Genomic DNA, 25,716 nt, shown 5'->3' with positions numbered 1-25,716 from the left:
GAAAACGTCATATGGCCTTACCCACAATAAACCTTAGCTGTGCATCGTCTTTGAGTGTGTGTGTGTGTGTGTGTGTGTGTGTTGGAAAGATCACAGTTGAGCGCGTGATCAAGTATATTCTTATGAGTCCACGGAAGAATGAAGAACTGTAACACTGTTATTAGTGAAGGTCTGTACAAATTGGATAGCTTTATTGTTGATAAAACTTGCAAACGATTCCCCTTCTTGTCCACATAATAAATTCAAGATACGCATGTTGCCAGACTTGAACGCACCCGATCCCCATTCGGATAGTCACTTGTTTACCAAATGGCGTCCTATCTACGTTGGTCTCTTCGTTTTATATCAACTAACTGTTGTATTTCTTTCTTGTATGTCTCTTGATGATGTGATTATTACACGAATGTGCACTTGGGAACTTATCATGATTCATTTCCCCTTGGAATCATAGGTATATATATACGTGCGTGTGTGTGTGTGTGTGTGTGTGTGTGTGTGTGGGTATGTTTACCATTTACCTAACCATGAAACAAACAATAGTGTTATACTCAGAATCATCGTGTGTCCATAACTGGTCATGTCTCTCTAAAGTATTCTCAGTCCTGATCTATGATATTCTAGTATACCCAGAAACCCAACACCCTTCTGAGTATCCTCGATCAAATGGCGCACCAGAGCGCGCGCAACATATATCAGAATTATTGCAACAATTCTACAGAATGTAATCTAATCCGGTTATCATTTCCTTGGGAGGAAAAAAAAAAAAGATATAATTGAAGACAATTAGATTCCGCGATACATTCTTGATGAATGTAGTTATATTTATGGATCGTCCATGTCCTTGAACAAGGGTATGTATTTGACCTCACCTCTCTCTCTCTCTCCTTGGACGAAGGCCTCGCATCCAGAAGAGATCAGATAAGCGCTATTCATCCAGCTACAATAGATATCTCCTCCTCACGAAGAGCTGTGTATTGATCGCATAAATATTTCACCAGCAGATAACGTCATTGGAACACGTCATATACGTTCAGACCCTAATGATAGGGCGTAGAATAATGATGCTCATACACTCGGGCCCCCAACCCCTAGCCCTAACACCGTACAAACAGACGCCATGAGTTCGATTATCAGACATGTTTTGATGATACTCAAACACCACCAGGTGTGCTCAGTGTACTACGCAGGAGCAAATATTCCCTGGACCTCCGGCTCGTAATTGCGATCCAAGACCTTCATGTATGACGTCAGACAGTTGCGATGCACGATCAAGATTAAGACGGAGCATAACGCTGGCGATCACTTGGCGCACGAACCGCCTCTCTGTGGGGCTAGCGCCTTGGGAGTGAGACGTGTTAACTCTGGTGGAGTAACCTAAACCAAAGTTAACACGTCTCAATCCCAAACGTGGGGTGTTTAGAGGCATCAAGTGGAAGTTAGCAAACGTCCCTTGTTCACTATTTCCTCCTGAATCAACCATCTTAATGAACCATACTAGATTCATTCCCTCTTTTACGACCTAAACATTTATTTCTTTGTAGAGACGACGCCTTGAAAGCAGCACCATGGATATACACGACCCTTTTGGCCAACCATTTTATCTTTTGTATAATAAAGGCTTAAAACACCACGTCAGAACATCTTACACCGAGGATCTAAGGAGACAGAACCGACGAACTATATGATTGGCGAGTTTGTTTACGTCAGCGGGACAGTGGATGGGCTGGCTTGAAGCATGCGATGACACCTCCAGTATCTCTCTCTCTCTCTCTCTCTCTCTCTCTCTCTCTCTCTCTCTCTCTCTCTCTCTCTCTCTCTCTCTCTCTCTCTCTCTCCGTTTCCCATCCCTCTTCTTTCCCCTCTCTCTTATTTTCTCCATTCGTCACACCCTCACTTCTTACCTACCGCTCTCTTTCCCATCACTTTCCCCTTCCCCTTCTTTTTCCATGACACCATCCCTTCTCTCCCATCCCTGGCCTTCCCGGCCCCCACACCCAACACACACACACACACACACACACACACACACACACACACACACACCATCCATCCTGCCTCCCCAGACATTCACGACGACAGTCAAGAGACACTAAGGTGACAAGCGACTGAGGCAAACAATTTTTAGGGTGTCTCCTTAACCATGACCTTCCTGTGCCACGGGGAACAGATCCTGATAGACTTTTTTTATCCCCAGGGGAAGGGGAAATAGAAACCTTAAACCTCTGAGAAAATAGATCAGCAGACTAGAGCAAATGATAGACATATCGCAAGAAGATAACTAAATAGTATATAGATAAGAGATATAAGTAGACAAGCAAACTGCTATAGACATATCGCTAGAAGGTAACTAAATAGTGTATAGATAAGAGATATAAGTAGACAAGCAAACTGAAATAGACGATATCAATAAACAGACGACGAAACTGGGGCTAATTACAATGCAAAAAACAAGCCATGAAGATCACAAACACATAGAAAAAAACATAAAAAGATTGATTTAAAAACCGTCCGAAATCTAGAGAAGAAAAAATACATTTTCATCACATCTTGCCATAGAACAGCAGACCTTCATCTCACGTCACTCACCTTGAGTCTTATCATCCTAACGTGACATGTCAGCCAAACTTGACCTCGCCACCAAGGTCGGAGGGTCACATAGCCCATAATTCCAGCCCTTTATGACAACCTCCAATTACCTCTGAGCTGCCCCATCCACCATCATGACTACGAGAGAAGGGATGCGAAATAATCCCGGCCCCTCGCGGCTCCCTCCCCAACACAGCTGAGGGAAATGATTATGATTAACTGTATCATACCTTGAGAACCACTGGTCCATAGATATAGTGAAGGAGAACCAAGATGTCTGGCCCTACTGATATTCTCGTATTTTGAAAGAAGAGAAAAAAACACATTTAACTTGAATAAACGGATTTACTGCAAAGGTTTTGCTGTGTCTCGTGTATGAACGCAAACATTCACGATTTCCTTAAGATATCTATCTTAAAAGATGCTATATAGGTGGCTATCTCTGTCATGCCATTATACCATACAGTAGACGTCTATGAATTACACAGATCCTGAACTTGGTAGGGGGGAAAGAAAATCATATAATACATTTTATACCTTCACGAAAATCTGACATCTTTGTATCATTCGTTTAATGTATCTGAAGCTGACATTCGTAAAGTGCAATGATATTCCTTTGTATTTCAAGCTTTTTACGATTCTGATAAAATCAAATTTATTTCTTACTGTTCACATTGAGAGGGAAAAAAAGAAATACATATTCAACTCATGGAACGTGAAACCATTCATCTCTTCTTTCATCTTATAACACCAATGAATTCTTGAGATTGTAGCTATTGTGATCAATCTATTTCTTCGCTCTTTTGTGGACATTCTCTTAGCTTCTCCTTCATCCTTATTCTTGACAATTTTCAGATTCTGTTCGATTTGTCTTTCAACAGCATCTTGTTTATATGATACAGTGAGACAAGCACGCACCCATTTTTCATCATTTCAAACACACCCGACGATCCGTAATCAAAGATTTAATGACGATCACACACACACACACACACACACACACACACACACACACACACACACACACACACACACACACACACACACTTGCTGGATCAGACATTAACCAGTTCACAGAGACCTGCAGACTAATGTCGAAATCAAGTTTCAGACCAACATATGTTCACCACTTCTTCCCCTGATTACAGACACACGCTGAAGACATGAAAAGTACAGTCCAGTTACTAAGATATATTGAAGCAATTACCATGTGAAATCTTGATGAACTACAGACAAGGAACGGCAAAGTTCAAGAAGAACAAGCATACGAACATTCATGAATGATAGATTATAACAACATAGAGTTAATGATAAGAAAAAATAGCCTCAAGATATATCAGTCAACGAGTCTGATAATGTTCGTGGGAGATAAACGAGAATAGGAATACTGAAAAGAATCCAATTCCCTAGTTTATGATCCCACATCGAGGGAGATAAAAGAGAATAGGAATACTGAGAATTCAATTCCCTAGATTAAGATTCCACGTGAGATATATCACCTCCATCTGAGATGCAAGACCGTGTTCCTCTTGACCTGCTGCGCCACACGTACTAACACTAAGATAACAAGATATCAATCTACATGGAAGGTTGACACGCACAGTCAGTACATCGCAGAAACATGCTTCATATATATATTTTTCTCCTCATGTTTTGTTATCGTTCGAGGACTACTTAAAACACAATTCAACAGAAAATATGGACATGAGATCTGCCAGCGTTTCGAGGATAGCTCAAATGTCTTCTATTTAAGCCACAACGGTAGACTAAAAGATAGCTAAGTCTGTGGCCCTGATGATAATTAGAGCTGAAATTATAAGGCAGAAAATTGTAGCACAATAAATTTTCAAAAGATAAGGATCTTGTTCGAAGCTTTCATGTATACTAGTTTATATTCTTTTTTCAGTGTTTTGCACGTAGATCGTAATCAACACTTATGTGCAATTCTATTCATTTTGCATGGGTCCACCAAAAAGAGATGGCAGCTCCCAGAACCAAAACTATTGTTAAATTTTGGAAAAAAAGAAAAGAATAAGTGATTTCTTTTGGCTTTTTCGAGAATTTAGGGAAAATAAGAATAGTCAAATCAGTCTAAGCATTCTCTAGCATGAGGCCTCATCATATCTTTCATTTCAGTACACTATACACCTCAGTATTCTATGTTCAAAAGTAATAAGGATTCGAAAACTGCTTCGAATACATATACTTCCTCTATCACGAACCTTTGCTCAACAGTTCAAGATGTACGATATTCCTAGGATGAAGATGATTCGATCTGCATCACGAAGAGTTTATCCTATTCATTTCCATCACTGCCAATCATCATGAGGCTTCGTAGATCAAAGGAGTCGTGAAACATCTCAGTTCGAAAGCCTCGTACTGAACTCCACAATCGGGGTCTCCATTCGCATCCCAGATAACGACGACCCAGCATTACTTTCATATACATTAACTCACACACGTCTTCCATACACGAAAAAAATACACAGAGTACAAAATGAACCTAAGTAGATATGAACCAGTGACTGGGTCCTTTCGGGTTCATTGTGACAGTACGAGTGGACGAGATCCGAAACACCTACTGAGAAGCTTCAGAATTATAGTAAACTATTCAAACGTGAGGTTCTTTTTTCTCTGATTCCTACTGAGTAAAACAGATTCTCGCATCGTGTGATATATAAAACAAATTTTTGCATTGCATGATGTATAAAGAAGACAGTTATGTGGTACATAACATTTCTGAAAACTAGATATATCTTCCTGAAGACTTCTTAAACAATTCAGGATCATAAAAGCATTTGTCGGTTTCTACTTTTGAATAACAAGAGTCACACTTGCACAGGATCGCCTGCATCATGAAATGCAATCGCACCATTACATCCTTCCATCGAGAGAGGTTATTTCATTCAGCATTTTTTCCTTTCATTAACCATCTAAGGTTATTCCTTACTCATCATTTTTTTTTCTTTCATTGAATATCTAAGGTTATTCCTTAATCCTTGGAAACCTTGATAGTTCAGCCCAAAATATACTCCTGTCAGTAGGGCGCAGCCTTTCAAAGATGGAAGTAGATGATAATATCGTAGTGTAGGACCCACCCCTCCTCACCCTTGGGGAATGCCGCAAAGGGACGATTGCGTGACAGACTCGGTCTCTACCATCAACTTCCATGAAAAAAAAAAGATAACATATCAGTACCTCAACCATAACAAAGATAACACCAATATGATTAGCCTCGCAGCTACGGTAGCTGGAACAGAAGATCAATATTGCAACAGCAACCATGACGCAAGTAACATTGAAGATGAACAGACCTCCATATCACTTACCATAACGAAGATCAGTGCCAAATATCAATCACCAGCACCCAAACAGCTACCATAGAGAGGAGAGCACATAAAAACAATACCAGCCCCATTTTGATGGACGAAGATCATGAATTATTCGATCTACGGAGACCCATCGATATCAAATGCACCAATCAGCACCGGGTACCACTGAAAGGAGAATAACTCAGCAAATTCACGTTCATCGGTGTTCAGTTCACACGAGCAAGATATGAACACAAGTGCCAGGGTCTAGATGTGTTCATTAAAACTGTTTGAATTATTCTCGACGATTTTTAGAAATCAATTCCTTTTTTTTTTTGGGCGGGGGGTTTTCAGGGAATACATCTGTTCAGTGATATATTTTTCCACCTGTGATGAGCTGGGCGTGACATATGTGCATGGGGAGACAAATTGGTCCGAGCCCCACTAATATTACCCAGCGATCCCAACCTGAATCATACACACGCCTTCCCCTCCTTGTCCTTTACACACTTGCTTGGCTGATCTAATGTGTGCTATAGTCATCTGTATCGTGTGCCTGTATCTCACAGCTTCACTGACTTTAGAAATCTGACTTTGTAATACATCTGCTTCACATACCTGGCTATCACTTGTCTTTGGATGATTCATATACTAAAGTTTTTTTCACAAAAGTGACTGACTGTCTCACATCTGTATGACTCACCTGGCTTTCTCGTAGGCCCTTCTCTCTCCTCACACGCACACACATAAACACACACACACACACACACACACACACACACACACACACACACACACACACACACACATACACACACTTGCTGCCTAACTCACACGCATCTTTCACAGACCTTTCTATCAGACTTGTCTGTTGCAATGCCTGACGGCCTCACCAACTTGACTGTAGCGCAGAACAAGTTGTCACACACACACACACACACACACACACACACACACACACACACACACACACATACACAAGCAAAGACATAATACGTATATACAAGTTAGGGGGAGTAGAAAGCTCTCTACCAGTAACACACAGACACTAATCACAAATAGCAATGATACACTTGCTTGTTGCATATACTTAACTACGACACACACTTGCCCCTACCGCACACATACACACACCACCGGCCCTCACACATATCTGATTGCTCCACACACCTGGCTGCTCACCCGCTCTCCCTTTCCTCCACCCTTCCTCTCCTACACACACACACACACACACACACACACACACACACACACTGGACGTCATCTACTGGAGTATGGATTATTAATGCACACCAGCTCCCACCTTCGAATTTATTGACGGCCACCGCAGAGGCAAGGTTACTGCCGCAATAGAGCTATGCCGCTGTATCGCGGGGGCTACAGCGCTATGTAGCGAGCACTTGCGGCCTGGGAATGCTACGTAATGGAGATCATTTGCTCGGGACGTGCTCTGTAAAATGCCTAATATACGTAGCGAAGGTGATGTGCTCGAGAGCTCATAAACCGGGATTGCTGTGTTGTGAGGCTAATGTCTCGGGTTCACGATAAAACGAAACGAGCTTCGAAATTTCAGATGTACGTAATGACGCTGGGTTTACGTTAGGTGAGGTTCCCGGGTGCCATGATCATCCACAGTGTTTGGTACAGTATGTTCACCACGGATCCGACCTACTTAGCGATGGTCTAAACATATGGTTTCGATTCATCATTCGAAATCATTAGGCTTCGGGTGTTTCCATCTGCTCAACTATGGAAGATGGACTTGCAAATCACATCCTGTAATATATGATTATCATAAGTATTGAAATATCGGTCATTTACGGTGTCTGAAAAAAAAATGTTGAAAAGATTGGAAGCTATATCTATAGCAATTATTGTATAACTGCTTCGAAAATAAGTTTACATGTATCGGTCTGAAGCCTCAGGTATTCTTCTTAAGTGAACCACTTCAGTGCAGTGTATTTCTCCCCTCTGAAAAAAAAAAAAAGGTTGAATCCTGTACAATATGGTGCACTTAAATCAGAATACATCAAGTGCTCTGCCGTCCTTGACCACATTCCTTGACGATGAGTCTTAAACCCACGCGAAACATTTTGGATTTGCATGTTTCCATAACTGGAATATAAGACTTTTCTCTTAACGAGCAAGTGTTAGTGTTCCAAGGAGGTATTTAATGTTACAAACTTAATTGCTTCTAATTCCAGCATCTTTTAGGTCACTGTTCAAGGCGATTTACTATATTTCTTTTTTTTTTAACTGTCTCAGTGAAGGTCACTGAATGCAGCAAGAGGTGATTCATAAAAAGCCATTTATAGATGAATATATATATATATATATATATATATATATATATATATATATATATATATATATATATATATATATATATATATATATATATATATATATATATATATATATATATATATATATGCCATGATCCGCTCTAGCTAGGTAGCGCCACGAACAGACCAAGAAATGGCAGCACTCGTTCACATCCACTCTCTAGCTGTCACACACACACACACACACACACACACACACACACACACACACACACACACTCTCTACCTTCCATTATTTTGCTTTTGTGTTTCAAGTATTGCCCCGCACAGTGTCTTCATCTGTGTCCAACCCGTCGACTATTTGACTCCTTGTCACGAAGCCTTACTTGCTTCACTTCCACAGGCTGCGATTCTCTATGCAGAGGATTACATAATACACCACAAGCTTTAATCAGGCTGTAAACGAAATGATCCTTGTGGTGTCAGAGAGAGGCCTTTCCATTTGCTCTCCTTAATGATCTGGAACAAATAGGTAAACATTCTAGAGTTCCTGACCATCGTGACGCCCTTTTGATGGACCTGACTCTCACAATTCATACGCCAGTTACCCCATCAGGATCCTCCGATCACATTCTTCTCTAACTTCTTACTGGCCGCACCCTTCTCGATCATCCCCTCGACCCTCAGTACGCCAACTTCGGCGTTCTTAGAGAGCTCGAAGGTTATCCCTGTGCAGTTTGTTTACCGAATTTCCTTCCGATGGGTACTGCTTCTCTGGCCGGGATGCCTCTCGTTTTGACTACCGAAGAATGTCGTAGCTGGGATGGAGGATGGAGCCTTACATCCCAGGGTCATGGTTTGATTGCTCTTCCTCTACTGCCTGTCGCATCTGAGGCAGAGCGCACCAGGACATAAAAGGTTTCTCTCCCCCTAAAACCCACTTTGTCCTGGTTTCTATTTCGAAATCGTTGCAAAGTTGTTCTTCGTAGAGTCAAGCACACCTACAAAGAAAATAGCGTTCTGACCTGGATTACTCTTCTACTGACATATTGTTTTGGTTCTTAACTACAGACATCCGCAACAACCTCTTGTAATTCAACCTTTTCCTCCTTTCTCCTGACCTGATATATCTATCGCTAACTCTCTAACTGATATAGTCCCTTATTTTTGGTTCCTCATTTTCCTCGAACGTAACTGTGGTTGATTCTGCTTCTAATCCTCCGCCCCCGTCCATCTATACACTTCTCACGTAGGATCTTCCAACTACTCTCCCAGATCTAGATGACATATCTCCTTGACACCTATAGAAGTATACCTCTAAGGTTGCTCAGATCTGTACTCGTCTGTTTCTCCTCTCTCTAAAACCTAGATTCTTTCTTCCTCTTGGAAGCATGCCTTGGTGGAGCCCATCCCTAAGAAAGAAGACTTTTCTGTCCCCTCTGGCTATAGATGCAATGCTCTCACTTCTGCTAACTCCAACGCCATTGAAACTCTCCTTAACTCTCACATTTCAGACACTTAGAATTCCATTCCTTTCCCTCAGATCACCAACAGAGATTTCGCAGTACTAGGTCTACCCGTGATTTTCTCACAATATGACTCACCTCTGGTCCTCCTCTCTTGGGGATTTTGGTGCTACTTTTGTCGTAGCCTTCGACCTCTTCAGAGCATTTGACAGATGCGGCATAAACTTTTGCCTTCTAAACTCTGTTCCTCTGGTTTCTCTGCTTCTTTCTGCTTCATAATGCATAGTTCCCTCTCTGGCCGTTTTACCGTAGTAGTCATTGATGTAGCGGCTTCCTCCTACTATCCTATCAACACTGGTGTTACTCAGGGTTCTGTCCTATCACCTACTCTCTTTCCTCTCCCAATGAATATGTCGTATCCCGCTAACCGTAATCATTCCTATGTATACGATTCCACTTTACACGCTTCTGCTCAATTTCCCTCGCCTCTTTCTTCTATCACTCGTTCTATTTTTCGTACTGCCCTTGTTTCCTTTCTCATTTCGAACTCATGCAACGTCTCAGAATGGGGAAGCAGTAACTGAATTATATCTGAGGGAGGTAAAAAGCAGTTTATCTATGTATCTCTAAGAATAATTCGTTTCCCTTATGTTCAGTTCGATGGCACCACAGTTAAGCCCCATAATAAGATAACCAAGTCAGGCTTAACTAGGCGGGAATAACCATATCGTTCACTATATCCCAGAAGTCCCACACAGTTGTCTTCACAAGGTTTGTTTCCCATATTTTGGGATGTTTTAGAAGTGCCGTAATCATTTGTCTTGGGAGCAGATCTCTTCACAACTTCAGGGGTTTGGCTTGCCCAAGCATAAAGTACTGCTCAAAACCTGGGGTGGCTCATCCTCCATCTCTTCATCGACCAGGATGGAATCAAAAACCTTTCGTCTCGTTAATTTTCGAGGCATCACCTTTCTTCAACCCTTCCTGTCCCGAAGCCGCAATATTGATCCTCTCTCCTCTCTCTCTCTCTCTCTCTCTCTCTCTCTCTCTCTCTCTCTCTCTCTCTCTCTCTCTCTCTCTCTCTTCTCTCTACAAGTATACTTTGGCCACTGTTGTAGTGAGCTGTCTGGACGTGCCTCCGCCCCCGACGCTTGGACACAAGGAACGTGTTTGGCTGCTATTTGCCACAAGTTTCTGTGCGTGTGGATCAATCAATCGAAGCATGACCTTTATGACGCCTCCTTCTTTTTTTTTTCTTCTTCTCTGGAACAGCTGAGTTGCTAGATTATCTTCATCCATTCGTCTTTTGCTCCTCCTATAACTTTTCTACCTTTAGGAGTCAAAACTACAAACTACAACCGAGCTCTCTGTAATTTCTACTTTCTTTTTCTTTTTTTTTTTACATCTTTTTTTTATCCGAATTGGTTTTTAACTGGGAGAGGGCCATCGCCTCCCGTATACCACATCAATCCAATTCATTCTATCCCATGCATGCCTCTTAACCTCTTGAATGTATACCCAAATGTCTCCTTCATTCCATTCTTCCATCTCCTTCTCTGTCTGTCTCTCACCCTTCCCCCTTCCACTTCTGGCACGTAGGTTCTTTTCGTTCACCCTTTCCATATGTCCCAGGGACCACTTCAGCACACTCCAGACTGCGCTTGCCACTCTCTCTCTCTCTCTCTCTCTCTCTCTCTCTCTCTCTCTCTCTCTCTCTCTCTCTCTCTCTCTCTCTCTCTCTCTCTCTCTCTCTCTTACACTGTTATTCCTTACTTGATCAATCCACCTCATATCATATATTGTCCTCAAGCACTTCATTCCCAGCACATCCACTCTCATCCACTCTTTTGCATTTAAAGTCTAAAGGTTCCGCAGTCGTGTTGTTAGGTGTAATGAGTGAGGTGAAGAAATTGTATGTTTGTGGATTTAATGCCAGCAGCCTACGCGTGGGTGAGGCAGAGAGAAAAGAAGAACAACTTGGGGCAAAGGAGTGAGACATTGCCAGTGAGGTGCTGGCGCACTGCGAAGCCGTCACTAACCCTTCTCCCTAAAGCCAGGCGGGTAGTACCAGTAATATACCTCCTTAGTCGGTGGCTAGAAAATAAAAATGCAGCATGAGATGGGTTTGTCGTGACACATGTAATCTAAGAAATAGCCTGTGGGGCCTTGGCTGCAGACGGTAGACGCTGGTTTCAGTACATTATACACGACATCAAGAGATTGGATCTGTGCAAATGAAGCCCTTGTTCGTCCGTTCCTGACGCGCCCTCGAGGAGGTGGAAAAAAAAAAAAGGCAGTTAGGTATGAAAAATATGTGTGTGGTTACTGTTTGTGATTATCACTTGTGTATTACGTGGTGAAAATTGGACCACGAAGAATTAGGCGTTCCCTTCAGCAATTATCGAAGAGTTTTACCCCGTCTCAACATTGTACATATGTAACATGTCTTTACTGATACGTGTGCTTACACACACACACACACACACACACACACACACACACACACACACACACACACACACACACACACACACACTCCCTAGTCTAAGTCAGTTACCTATTTGCCGACCATCCCCAAGGGAAGGACGAGCAACTGGATTAATGTGCGGGCCCACTGCTGCTCCCAGGATTCGAACCAATGGAGGCCCGACCTCGAACTGTATGAGGAAGGAGTTTTACATTCGAGTTTATGTTATATCTTAACCAGCTGTCAGCAGTATGAGGAGGGAGTTTTACATTCGAGTGTATGTTATATCTTAACCAGCTGTATGAGGAAGGAGTTTTACACTCGTGTGTATGTTATATCTTAACCAGCTGTATGAGGAGGGAGTTTTACACTCATGTGTCTGTTATATCTTAACCAGTTGCTTTGTCATCTTGCTTACATTCGATCTTCCGAGAGTGAACGTCGATAATCCGAAGAAATCAAAGCCAGCCGTGGCCTGTGTTGCACCAATATCACCAGCGTTCAGGGGAAAGCCAGCGTAGCAAAACTGTTTGGACAACAACACCACGTGATCAGACAATCATCAACTGGGTCAGAGCACTGTGCGACAACATCAGTTACCTCGATGTCTACATCTGTGGCCATGAGACCGTTCGCTCTCTCTCTCTCTCTCTCTCTCTCTCTCTCTCTCTCTCTCTCTCTCTCTCTCTCTCTCTCTCTCTGAAGATCACTCTAAACTATCAAGAAATTCTTAGAGAATAAACAGTGTTAGGTAAACAAAAGTAAAAGTATGTCTACGAAAACAGAGAAAGTAAAAGCATCTTTACGAAAATAAACAAAGATGTCATTCCTACATTCATTACCATCTGATCTATCGATGTTTATACAGTGTTGGATCGAATACTCTCTGTATTTTCAGGATGCTATCAACGGGTGTTCGGACACTGAAATGAGACATTCGCTTTTCCATAAGGGTATGTACACATACAAGCATACAAGCGTAAGTGACACTAAACCTGATTCATAGAAGAGACACGCGAGTAGAAGGGATAATAGATGAATATGGATACATCTTATAGTAGATAAACCAAAGAATATGGGAAGACAGATAGAAAACTAATAATAAACCTTCGCAAATACAGCTCCATAGATTGATGGAAGAGTATACGATTACACATACATTAGTACAGGAGGATGGAGTGATAGATATCTTTGAAATAGACTAACTCGATGAAAGACTCAGTAATAGACTTAAAACAATAGATATTCTCATCAATCTTAAACTGTCATGTGATCTTCATATGATACATGTAAAGTAACTTCAAGGTAACAAGCAGGGTAACTTCAGGGCAACCGGTCTGTTAATTTCTGGGCAATAGATCGGCTAACTTCAGGTCAACAGGTCGGCTAACTTCAGGGCAAACGGCTGGGTTACTTCAGGGCACCACGCTGGGTAGCTTCAGAAAAACACGTCCGCTTACTTCAGGACAACAGGTTATCTAACTTCGGGACGACATATAGGGTAACTTCAGGACAATAGGTCGCACGAGTTCAAGATAATTGATCGCATAACTTCAGGAAAACCGTTTGGATAACTTCAAGACGGTATGTAGGACAGCTTCAGGACAACAGGCCTGATAACTTCAAGGCAGCAGGCCTGGGAACTTCAGGACAATAGGCAGGGCTTCTCAGGACAACTGCTTGGGTAACTTCAGGGCAACAGGTCCATACATCGAGGTATCAGCTGACCCGGAACCTTCCTCCCTTCGTAGAAATCAAGGACACTTACGGGATCTTGTTTTCTTGATACATTCGGACGAGAACGTACCAACACATTGCTGTTGATGGTGGACAAGACAGAATATGATGTATGATAATGAGGTTTCTTTACCTAACCTGCAAATACCACAACGATGTTTATCGTTATGTGTCTCAAACCTTAGAGGAAAGTAAGGTGGATTAATAGAAACATGGAGAATGTGGGGATCATTGCAGTAAAAGAATCTAAATGTAATCTACTATAATTTAACTCAACCTGACATGAAACTGCTGGTGTATATTTGCAGTATTCTTCTTTCTGAGGATGAATTACATTAAGTTTCATTTACTTACTTTCCCCTAAATGACCAAGCAGTTTGTTTTGCATCCTCGTCTATCAAGAGATCTCACTTTGCACCAACTGACGTGCCTTACCTCATTAAGCGCGTCACTCCTCCTCCTCCTCCTCCTCCTCCTGGTGGAGGTGGTATGTGTGTGTGTCGTAGCAACGGCGCTCCCCCTGACGGAGACGCCGACGGTGGTGAAGACAAGTCAGTCGAACCAGTGTCTCCTCCCCCCTTGGTGAAGCAAGGCAGACAGACCCACGCACCGTTCAACCAACACTTCTCGACCCTTCCCTTGTGGCTCTTAACTCTGCGGCCGTCGAGGTGAATAACAAATCGCCATTTCGATCTTTCTACGAAACTGTGACATTTTCAAAACTTGATATGCCTGTCACTCGTGCGAGAGGAATTCTGTTCACTCCACGCCGCTGCATGCTTTGCTTTCAAAGGTATATGCCTGCTACGCACACACACACATCCCGGTGAAGTGCATTGTAAAGGTTGATCCTAAACTTAAACACTAGCTTGGCACCGTCTGAAACATTTCTTTTTTTAAGGTAGTGAGTTACTGTGGGCCACCAATGTTACCCGTTTCACTACACACAGGCTACTGGTCCGTCTTACGTGGCCAATACCGCGCGTGTGACGTGCACTCCATCACATTTTTCAGATTCTTTCGTTCACGTATCATCATCCAAGAAAATTTGATGTATCAAACGGACATATCCGCGGGAAACTGAGAATTCCTGTCATATTTCAGCTCCTTGAGACTTTAGACTCGTGCCTGGGAAATCTTTTTATATATACATATTGCAAAAGATATCTTTATACATATAAATTTCAATGTATCCGAACCTAAGGTTCAGGTAATCACCGAGACCCATCGTGAACACAGGTAAAAGCGGTTTGTTGATTGTCCTCACTATGCCAACGAAGCTCCGCCCTGCCAGACGTACGACTTTATTTTGCTGATCTTCACCCTGGGAAAGTATCGTACAAAGCATTCCCAATACTCAATGACGTCCTTCGAGGACAGGAGCAACATGCTCATGATTTATTATCTGCGTGTGTTAACCACCAATTATCCTAATGTCTCTGCCCTGTGTGTACAATGCCTGTGTTTTACGCTACTTTTGGCTACGAGGAAGTAGGTAAGGAGAGCATGAAATAACTAGCAGAAATAGTTCAGTCATACAATATGGCAGGGATAATTAAACCACTTCCACGCATTGATTTTTCCAAGAACTCACTTGGGTCTGGTGTGTTATGGTGTAAGTTTTACTTCTGAACCAAATCATATCTTTTAAGCATTGTCATAATAATTCAGAATACTCTCATAATCACTCAGACTCATTGGCTAACATGATCTCTTAAAGTCCTCATGTAATTCTTAGGAAAACACATGATACCGTAACAGTTAATTATGTCTTCACACTAGCTCACAATGTCTCCATAGGTATACATCCTTTTTAGAATATTTCTAAGTTTACTAATCCATATAATAGCTTATGATATTTCATGATATCATCACACAACTTTTGGATAATGCCACTAATGTCTTTAGAATATATTCACGGTGATTTCGAGTAAAATTCACTAATTGCAAGCACCGTAGGTTTACTTAGTGTTGATATATTATCACATGAAGTTATCAGTGAAAAATATAATTATTAGATTAAGCTGAAGGAAGGATTTTTGTATATTAGGATCCGATATGAATCCGAAACAGCTGTTGAAGCTGGTGGCCCTGTATACTCCAACAGGAATAAAGTAGGTTTTATGTTTGAGTCCAGTGGGGTCGATTCTAGCGTGTGGCTGAAGGCAAAGAGGCATATCTACGCCCCGGGTCGTGTTGTCCGACCGCTTCTCTCACCGTCACCGACCGCCGATAGATTTTGCATTTTGTGATGTTCGGTGGGCCTGCTGAAAGCTGTGGCTCACAAAGGAGCGGAGATGGAAGCCAAGCCACTAATGGCTGGATAGACTCTCTCCCAGTCCTCACGGCACTGAAGCAAAAATTAAGGTAAGTTCTCACTTTGGTGAGGTCCATCATGTCCCTGTTACTATACGCAGCACAGTCTTAAAGCTGTGGGAGCACCTGGATCACTGAAAAAGGGGTCCTGAGATTATATCATATTTGTATTGGTCTTTAGCTTTTACCGGACTACGTGATAAGTTACCTTCAGCAAGGTTATACCACCGTCATTAAAGAACAAAAAGAAGTAATCTCACTGTGGATTTACTGGCTTCATGAAAATTCATAATTTTTCTACTTCTGTCACGAGTACGGCCTCGAAGATACAGGAATGCCATAAAGGGGGTTCTGGATTGGCATGAAAATAATGATATAGTCCCCTATAAAATAGGGTTTTCTCTCTCAGGTATACACGGTTACCCTTACAGAAAACAAATATTTTCTGGGATAACTCAGTCAAAGTAAAGTGAGCTTACTATTGAAAACGAAATGGTTGAATTAAGTAACGCTCATACCGTGTAGTGTATTGAAACATGAAAAACAGTCATTGAATTAGTGAATTGTAATCTAAATCGATAATACCAATATATTTTGTAGAAATGACGAAAAATGGCGCTAAAGTCGTTGTAGTCAGTTCCAAAAGAAGCGACTGTCCTGTAGGGCGCGGTGACTGGACTGTGGACCGCCGGTAGCGCTCCGGACCCTTAACAACTTTAACGCTCTTGTTTATGTATTTTTTTCCTCAATTTCCATTACTTAAATTCCCGGCATCACTAGGATTAACATCTACAGGTAAATTCATAAGACCAGTATGATACTTACATACATCAATATGCTATACTGTATGATAAACGATCGGAGTAATTCTACGTAAAACACAATTCTCTGTAGAACATTTGTAACTTCAAAGAAAACGGAAATGTAATTCTGGGATAACAGATATAAAAGGAAACAGCATACCGATTTGCGAAAAGTTAGCCAACAGAATCAGGTTCATAATAACTACGTAGAGTAATGTAGGATGAGAAGATTGAAGAGTAAATTCATTGTCTACATAAAATGTGGAATGTGAGCTTTACATGGGACGGAATCTGATGAATTTCTTATTTTGATAGTTTGTTCGACTGATGTTCTACGTCCAAGACCGTCTCTTTCTTTCGGGGACAATCAAAAAGCAACAATTTAAGACGACTAATCCTTCTCGATATGTTGATGGTGATAGTAACTTCGAAAGAAAGTGGTTATGGCAGCAGTTTTCCGATTTTCTTGATTAAATTAAGAATTTTTATTGGAAATTTCCCGTCTCTCGAACAATGGCAGAGAGAGGAACATAAACTTAAAATGCATTACTTTCCTGTAACATGAAGAAATTATATATCTCAGACGGAAAGAAGTGGTGTTCATACAGCCAGCATTAACGTCAGAGAGACGAAATTAGAAGTGAATTTTTCTATATCTTGATATCAATTTCTTTTATTTACACCTGAAATGTGATTTATGCAAGATTTTGATTTGATAATGATAGTAAATGGTCATACTTGGATTACTCATGTCATATTTTCATCTGTAAAATCCGTACAGTATCTTATTTCTGCATTATCACTCACCAAAACTTAGAGTAACACCTACACACGCACACACACACACACACACACTCACTCTCTCTCTCTCTCTCTCTCTCTCTCTCTCTTTGAAGCTTCCCTCTATTTGCCGAGAAAGGTAGTCCAGGTTGCAAATCCTTCATTACTGACTTCACGGAGCCTTCAATACCATCAAATTACATAAAGGTTATAGAACTCCACATCCCAATTTACGTGCTTTTAAGAAACTGTTGAACTCTGTTTAGTGTCTGTGATATTAGTTCTTGAGTTTAGTTTCCTCTTTTTTTTTCCTTGTTATGTCTTCATTCATCATGTAGACTCAATATTTTTTTTTTATCACCCATGAATATAAGAGCAAGTATGTGTGTGTGTGTGTGTGTGTGTGTGTGTGTGTGTGTGTGTGTGTGTGTGTGTGTGTGTACAAGGACTTCACTGACTCTTCATGGTTATGGAGATTGATGCCACCCGATGCACTACAACTGAAGATCGAACCCAGAATAGTTTCATTGCCCCCATTGTCCTGTAATGGGTGATGGGTGTAGCTGATACCTACAGAGCGGTATGGGGGTTGTGGGGGAGAGGAGGGAGATGATGTGTTCTAGGAAGACAGCAATTGGCGAGGAGAGATAACACGTGGCAAGGGAGGTTGCTGGGGAATCAGTGGATGTCAGAAGAGATCATGGGTTTAAACAGAGAGACAATGGTTGGTGGGGGTTGAAAACAATGGGTGAAGATGAGACAGTGGGTGGCGGAGAGATAATGGAAGGTGGGGAGATAATGGGTGACGAGGGAGATAAAGGAGTAACGGGAGAGGCAATGGGAGATAGGGAGACAGTGGATGACGAGGGAGATAACACGGTACTGGGAGAGACAATGTTTGCCGGGAGTTACGCGTGGGTATCCAGGAAGGAAAGGACCATTTTCTAACCCATGTCGTTTGTATGTGAACATCTGTATGAACAAACACACACAGACACACACACACACAAACAAACATACAGATGTATCTAATCACACGTGTGATGACACAGGTGTACAACGCAGCTGTGAGGCACCGATATCTCTCCTCTTGCCAGCGTGTCTTCCACGCCACAGGCAAGTACCCTAATGTGAGCTAGGCAGCTTATTTGTCCTCTCTGGATATATATATATATATATATAATTTTTTTCCACCTTTTTCTTTTCTTTCTCTTTGTTTATATTTCATCATTTTTTTCCCTTCTGCCTTCTTCCATTTCTTCTTCTTTCTTTTTCTTCTCTTCTTAACATAACGTCCTGACTTCGATCACTCCGTCCTTCTCCGCCCGTTTACCTGCCTCCTCCCTCACCACCTGACTCCTGTTCATTCACACGTTCCTCTCTCCACCCGTTCATCCGTGCTCTCTGCCTCATCCCGTTGCTCGGGAAATTCTAAATGACCCTTTCGAATTCTCTCCAAAACTTCCCCGTGTGGTGGTAAAAGAAAAAAAAAAAGATTTTGCTTCCAATTAAAACTTTATATCAGTTGGGGTAAGAAAGACAAAGACAGAGAGGGGGAAGGGAGAGAGAGAGAGAGAGAGAGAGAGAGAGAGAGAGAGAGAGAGAGAGAGAGAGAGAGAGAGAGAGAGAGGAAGCAAGCAGAGTCAGGACATGTCACAGTTAAGTGTCACTTGACCTCTGCATGTGAAAGAAAACCAAGGCCGTCCTTCCGTCCAAGAAGGCACGGACTTCAAAAGGGACGAAAAGATACAAACATGCATTACATATATATATATATATATATATATATATATATATATATATATATATATATATATATATATATATATATATATATATGAAGGTGAAATTACACTTCAGTAGGAATTCATACAATTCTATTTAACATGTCATTTTTTATATATGTGGCACGACATGTTTCGTGGAGACAATCCACCTCATCAGGTGCTAGTACTTGACCAAGTGTGACGTTGGAATTTAAATAACTTTAACACGAAAAAAAAGAGGTAAAATATTTTCAGGGTCCTTTCCACAGTTATGTTCCTCATATGGGGAAGAGTTCCCACCTTCATTACAAAACCCATCAAAATTGTGCTTCTACCATTAACCCATAAATGTCACTTGTAACCTGCCATCACAGCAGGAAACAATTATCATGCAACCCAGTCACCCACAGATCGTCGAAGTGAGTACTCAGTCGTCATATCAGCCCTTCATTTGTGTTTATTTTTACAGTAAAATGCATAATTTCTCTCGTATTATCATTAACAGTTTTAGTGAAAATAGGAATCTTTCTTCATTTATTCGTGTGAATAACGCTCTCTTTGAATAAAAGTTATACAGAGGCGCATATGATGAAATACGTGTATCTAAAAATTATGTAAATGATAAGTATGGCACATGTGAAATCACGTCTGGAGAAAAAGCACAAAATGTATAACGTGCTTAGGTGTATTGAGAACGAAGTTCCACCTGGAGAAAAAAAAAAGAAAAACATGATTATATTCATTGCATAATTCAAGAACATCTATGTTGCTAACTACAGCTCTCCCGCGTCCACTCAAAGCCCTACCACACAAATATGAAGTAGACTACTCTTTGAGTATCTTTCTCAGCACCTGACATACGTATCTTTCTTTAAGGCTTAAACTACCAGGGTTCTTGAGGAAGTAGAAAATCTTTCTTTTAAAAAGGGGAATGTTTTTTGTAGCTTATGGGATGGAAATAAGAGAGGTGAAGATTTGCAAAGCTCGCGGTGTAGAGGCTGAATCTGTTATCACAACGGCCCATCCCCGAGTTGCCAACGGCCACAGAAGTAACCATGTGATGCGGAAGTGAGGCACGAAAGATGCAAGGTCTTGGGAGCACAAACCGAAGTCATGCCTCCAGATGAGGCCACGGAACGAGTGGTCAGACTGGCAAAACTGTTAGCTGGAATGCTTTACATTCGACTCTGTCTGACAGGTATGTGGAGACAGAACCTCCCCAGATGTGAGAGTAGTACTCCATACAAGGTTAGATCTGTCCTTTGTATAATCGGAGCTGGTGTACGGGAAAAAAATACGGCATTTGAATATAAATCCCAGTTTCACAGAAGCAGACTTGGCTATTTGTGCAACGTGGAGTTAAGGATGAGAGAGGGCTATGGCCTCATGGCAGGAATTTAATAAGCTAAAGCATGTCGAATTAGAACAATAGGCGAAGCAAAAGAAAATTCCGATAGTTGGGAAATAGATCGACATTTAAATGTGGAGATTCAAGGTCCGTGCAATACGTGTGTTACCACTGAAATAAGCATAGATCGCTCCTTTGATGAGCCTTTGTGAGTGCAACTGTAAGTTGCAAATAGGAAGAGATTAGTGAACACTGAACATTAGGTAGTTAGGTCTAAGAAAGCAGTCTGAGATATAAGATGTGGTACTAGTCACTGGGTGCTCAACTAAAGGTAAAAAGACCATAAAGTTGGTGAAAAATGGAAAACATTTTGGGTGTTGTCAAGGTTCAAAGGTCGTATTAATACTGCTACTGGCGAAGCCCTTCACCAAGCTGGCACCAGACTATTATGCTGAGACCAAAGGTTCGCTGTATTCTACCATATCTTTATGTAGAGGTTTGTCGGTAGAAAAAAAGAAAGAGAACTAATGTGAAAATAGGAGGGAAAATACAGGTAGGATAGTATTATGGGTCATGTAGGAAAAATTGTAAGACTAGCCAGTGGCTTAGTTTTATTCAGAGTACCATAAGACCTAAGTCCTAGCATGGAGGATGTAAGAAACGGCACAACACGAGTGTGAAACTAATTCATTCCCCGTTATGCACAAACAATAATCACATAGGTGGTATATCTGCATTTCTACCGCTTAAAGAAAAATCATCAGCTAAGGTTAAGCTTTCCAGTGTCTTTGAACATAGTCTACTTTCTGTGAGTTTATAGCCGACCAAGATTTTCCCTTATAATAATAAGCTTTACATAGATGAGGCCTAGATTATCTTTACAGAATCATGCTGATCTACTGATTGACCAACTTGCACTGAAAGCACATATTAAGTATATAAAAAAAAAAAACATCGATACGATGCACACACAAAAGGACATAAAGACACCTACACTATGGTCGTCAAAATAGAGCTGACAAAAAAGACAAAAAATTCCTGTGTTTATCAACTTTTCAGTATATAATATATGGAATGCATATAATACAAAGAACTCCAGTGAAGCATGTGATACATTGAACTTCGGCGATAACAAAAAAAGACATGAGACATTTCAATTATGGTTCTCAAAATAAAAAAAAAAAACGAGTGAAATAATAGCACAGGTGAATTCAGTACAAATTCTTAGTGTTTATTACCTTTATGGTATACTGGTACCACGAAATAAAATAAGAGAGGATTAGAAAGGTCAGACTTGATTAGAGAATAATTTGGAAAACTGCATATGATCTCTGAAGCCAGAAATAGGGAGTAACTTGCCTCAACCCCAAGTTGGTTTGTTGACGTGTGAACCCGTCTTCGAAACGCATGAACAATAACACTGAAATTATGAGATATAAAATTTGTACAGATTTGATAATTTGGGTCAGAATAAAGAATTTGAAATATTCAATGGATCTGAAAATATGAAAATTTCTTATGTGAAGCTTTCTACCTATAAATGACTATTTTTGTGAAGTTAAAGTCAATGTGAGCCCCTTGGGACAAACAGTCTACGTTGCGTATGCGTTTCCTTGTAGTATTACCAACTCCATACCGGTGTAAGTAATTAGAAAGAGATTTCCTTTTTGAGTAAACAAAAGTTATGAACTAAATTAGATGTAAAAATTATAATAGATTTAAGATGCTATCATTCATGTACTTCAACTATACACACAGAATGAGACAGAAAGATTATAAAGTAGATGATGATGTCTGTGATCGGCTGCCGCATTCTGGCAATAATGTTAACATGGACCTACCCATCATGCCTCAGTATACGTGTCAGCGATAAGAGGGTAAACCTTAAGTTGCACACCTCCTCTGTCAGGGGAAATAACTTTCCCCAGTCTATTGTCTAGCCTTAATGTCATTTTAAAGCTTATCAGCTTCGACTGTAAAGTAACAGCTCACGTACTAAAAATATGTCAGCAATGTCAAGGATTGTGTTATTGTTTGTGCAACTGATGGTGGTGAGCCAAGCCTTTTACCTACCCGGCCTGGCCCCAGTCAATTACTGCAAAAAAGAAAACGACGAAGAAGCCAAATGTCAGGTAATTAATACATTCAATGGTATAGTGTACCACTAAAATGTTTCATTGATAAATATGCCAGAAAACGTGGTTGCAGAAGTTGCAAGTGTTTCTGTCCCTCGCCATGTTAGGAGTTTAAAGGAACGTTTATAAGCACTTTGATCAAATCTTGCATTGGCTTACGATATTGAATGACCAATTGAGAGTAAGGATATACATGAAGGACCTAGGGATAGTTGAGCAAAAGGTGGTAAATAAGCACTTAGGTTCCCTTAAGTTCTGGGTTCGGTGACAATGTCACTAAGGAAAGGTTCAAGACGTGGCAGAGATATGATAACGTAGTGGAGTGACCAAAAATCTCAGTATATAGAATATCTCTTTTGTCTGTTTATTGCTCCAGTGTATTGCTGATTTTGATGTATTATCATCATAGCTTTACGTCAAAATTAACTTTGGATATTGTATGATTTTGTTCAGTGGCTGTTGTAGTCTCGTTTAAAAAAAAAAATGCAGTGATTAGTATTAATGTGGATTGTTGTACATTGTACATTGTTGGCAGATTATATGAATGTCAGTGAAAATGTACTTTCAATTGACGTTAAATGAGCTGGTAGGTTTAAAAGATAAACGTAAAGAATCAACTGAGCCAATGGAAACTAAATGTAGCATCCTTGATTAATTAAGATTTATTACAGTAGAAAGTACCAACTAATGTCTCCTTCTGCTGGGGACCATGTGGAATGGCTGCTTGTAGAAATATTGGAAATGATGTGATTGGTTACTTAGTCATTCTTCTGCTTGTTGACCTATCTTGGCTGTTGATGTGATGCTTAGTCTTGAGGATGTCTTGTTTATTTCAACAAGAAGATTGGAGGTTAGATAATTCATACCTGCTCTTTAGGTTTGAAAAGGTTTTTATAAGTTTAGTTGATTTTGTGTCTCTTCTGCATATACATTAACGAACCAGTGCTCCAAATCATGCTCCGCATGTATACAAAGCTACTTTCGATGCCTAGTTGCTTCAGATTGTTATTAGCAGTTGATATTGAGTGATTGACTTCCAGTGACAGAGTAGTATTTCGAGAACAGACTGAGAGTGGCAGTGTGTGATCTGGATTAGGGTAGGTAATTTACCAATTTCACTATGCGCTGAAACTAGCTTTGATTATTAAGTAATTTTATCTTGTAGTGATAGTATAATAGAGAATAGAATTAAAGTAATAGAACAAAAGTTTGTAGATTGTGCTTATAGATTATAAAGTGATAGTGGTGAGAGTTATGAATGGTAGTGAAAATGTGGGTTTGATTAACACAATTACACATGAAACACTTACAGAAAATCGATGGTACTGGTGTGAAAACTGTACTTACCTCCCTGATTTTGGAAAGTTATTCTAAATTTTGAATAGTATTATCATTATTATTGAAGCAAGAAGAATGGTTTAGGAATGTCTGAGAGGTAAAGTTGTGGGTTAGTACGATTACTGTTTGTGATTACTATTTGTATGTGTATATCTTATGTGTCTCATCTTTATGTAAACACACACGCAACCCAGCTTAAGCTACCTATGGGTATGGTGGAAACAAGTGAGTGGGTGACACACCTGTTGATGTACGAGAAGTGAGTGTTTGCCAAGTACCCCTCCCAAAAGAGTGTTAATTGCACAACCATAAAGCACTTCAGACATGTGACAGACTTGCAGCAACTGGTGAAAAGAGGGGCAAAAGGTCAAGAGTAGAATGGAAAAGACAGTCGCTGGTCAAAATATAGAATAAAGATGCCTTTTTTATAAGTTTGATAAAGTTTTTCTTATGGAATTTTTAATGCTGTTGTTAGGAATGGCATAAGGTTCTGGGATTTTGCTTCACTGCCCTTTAAAAGTATGTCGACATTAATTCGTTAATGTTATAATCATGAGGGGTAGGAAAAATATGGGGTTAATTGATGATTCTTTGATATCTTTATAAACTGTGATTAGATGTTGTTACGAAAAGCTTCAGTAATCCACTTACCTTTACCATTTTCTTTTTTGGTTTAGTTGGCATTTTTAAGAGTGATTTCAGATGTGTAAAGAGATATGGTTTGAATTAGATTCCAATGTAGTAAGGCATGGGAGCATTCACACGAATGCACAAATTATTGAAAATGGTTGATTAGCCGTTAGCCTTACAAAGTTGAAAGCACTACTTTTCATCCAATACGTGAAGTTAATCAGCATTGGGTCTGGTCAGTATGTGGACGGATGACCACCTGGCATTTATTTCCAACTGATTGGGCCCTACTCAGGTTGGTGTTGGGGGGGATGAAGACCCTTGAAAAATTTACCAGGCATTTCCACACTCTACAATTAATTTTTTCATTTTACTATTGCTTCATTTACTTTGTATATTGACATATGAACCAAATAAAGCACTGTAGAAGCTGCATAAGTGCCTGGTTAATGTCAGGGGTCAGCCTTCTGTAGGATGGTCTCTTTTCTGATGTCTTTGTTTGTAGCACAAGGACATTAGAAAATGACATTGAGATGCCACAGGCATCCCCCCCCATTCATTTATTACTTGCAAGATTTTGGGTGATTTTACCCCACAGTGTTCCTGTGCTTCACTTCCATTCCCACTTTATGAAAACTTAAAATTGATGAAGTGATATGTGCTGCATCTAAAATCCCACACACAAGTGCCATCTCTGCACAGTGTAACAATGCATTCCTGAAAGCTGAGTTGATCTCAGGCGCCTAGA

The 25,716-nt window shown here is 40.6% G+C and overlaps 2 protein-coding genes across 7 annotated transcripts in view; one reads left to right on the top strand and one right to left on the bottom strand.

The window, feature by feature from the left end:
* The window catches only part of Kif3C (Kinesin family member 3C), a 112,198-nt gene extending 97,411 nt beyond the window's left edge, over positions 1–14,787 (bottom strand). For all 6 annotated transcript variants that reach the window (XR_011716983.1, XM_071696044.1, XM_071696045.1 and 3 more), the window contains exon 1: positions 14,288–14,787. The gene's annotated coding sequence lies outside the window, so the exon portion shown is untranslated. The remainder of the gene's footprint in view (positions 1–14,287) is intronic.
* A 7,931-nt stretch (positions 14,788–22,718) lies between these two features.
* The window catches only part of TM9SF2 (transmembrane 9 superfamily protein member 2), a 51,331-nt gene continuing 48,333 nt past the window's right edge, over positions 22,719–25,716 (top strand). The window contains exon 1 of the mRNA XM_071696671.1: positions 22,719–22,997. Coding sequence (XP_071552772.1) covers positions 22,869–22,997 — 129 coding nt within the window. The 5' untranslated portion in view covers positions 22,719–22,868. The remainder of the gene's footprint in view (positions 22,998–25,716) is intronic.

This window comes from Panulirus ornatus, chromosome 59 (assembly GCF_036320965.1).
Source record: "Panulirus ornatus isolate Po-2019 chromosome 59, ASM3632096v1, whole genome shotgun sequence".
Taxonomy (NCBI): Eukaryota; Metazoa; Arthropoda; class Malacostraca; order Decapoda; family Palinuridae; genus Panulirus; species Panulirus ornatus.
This window is presented reverse-complemented; position numbering and strand designations above follow the sequence as displayed.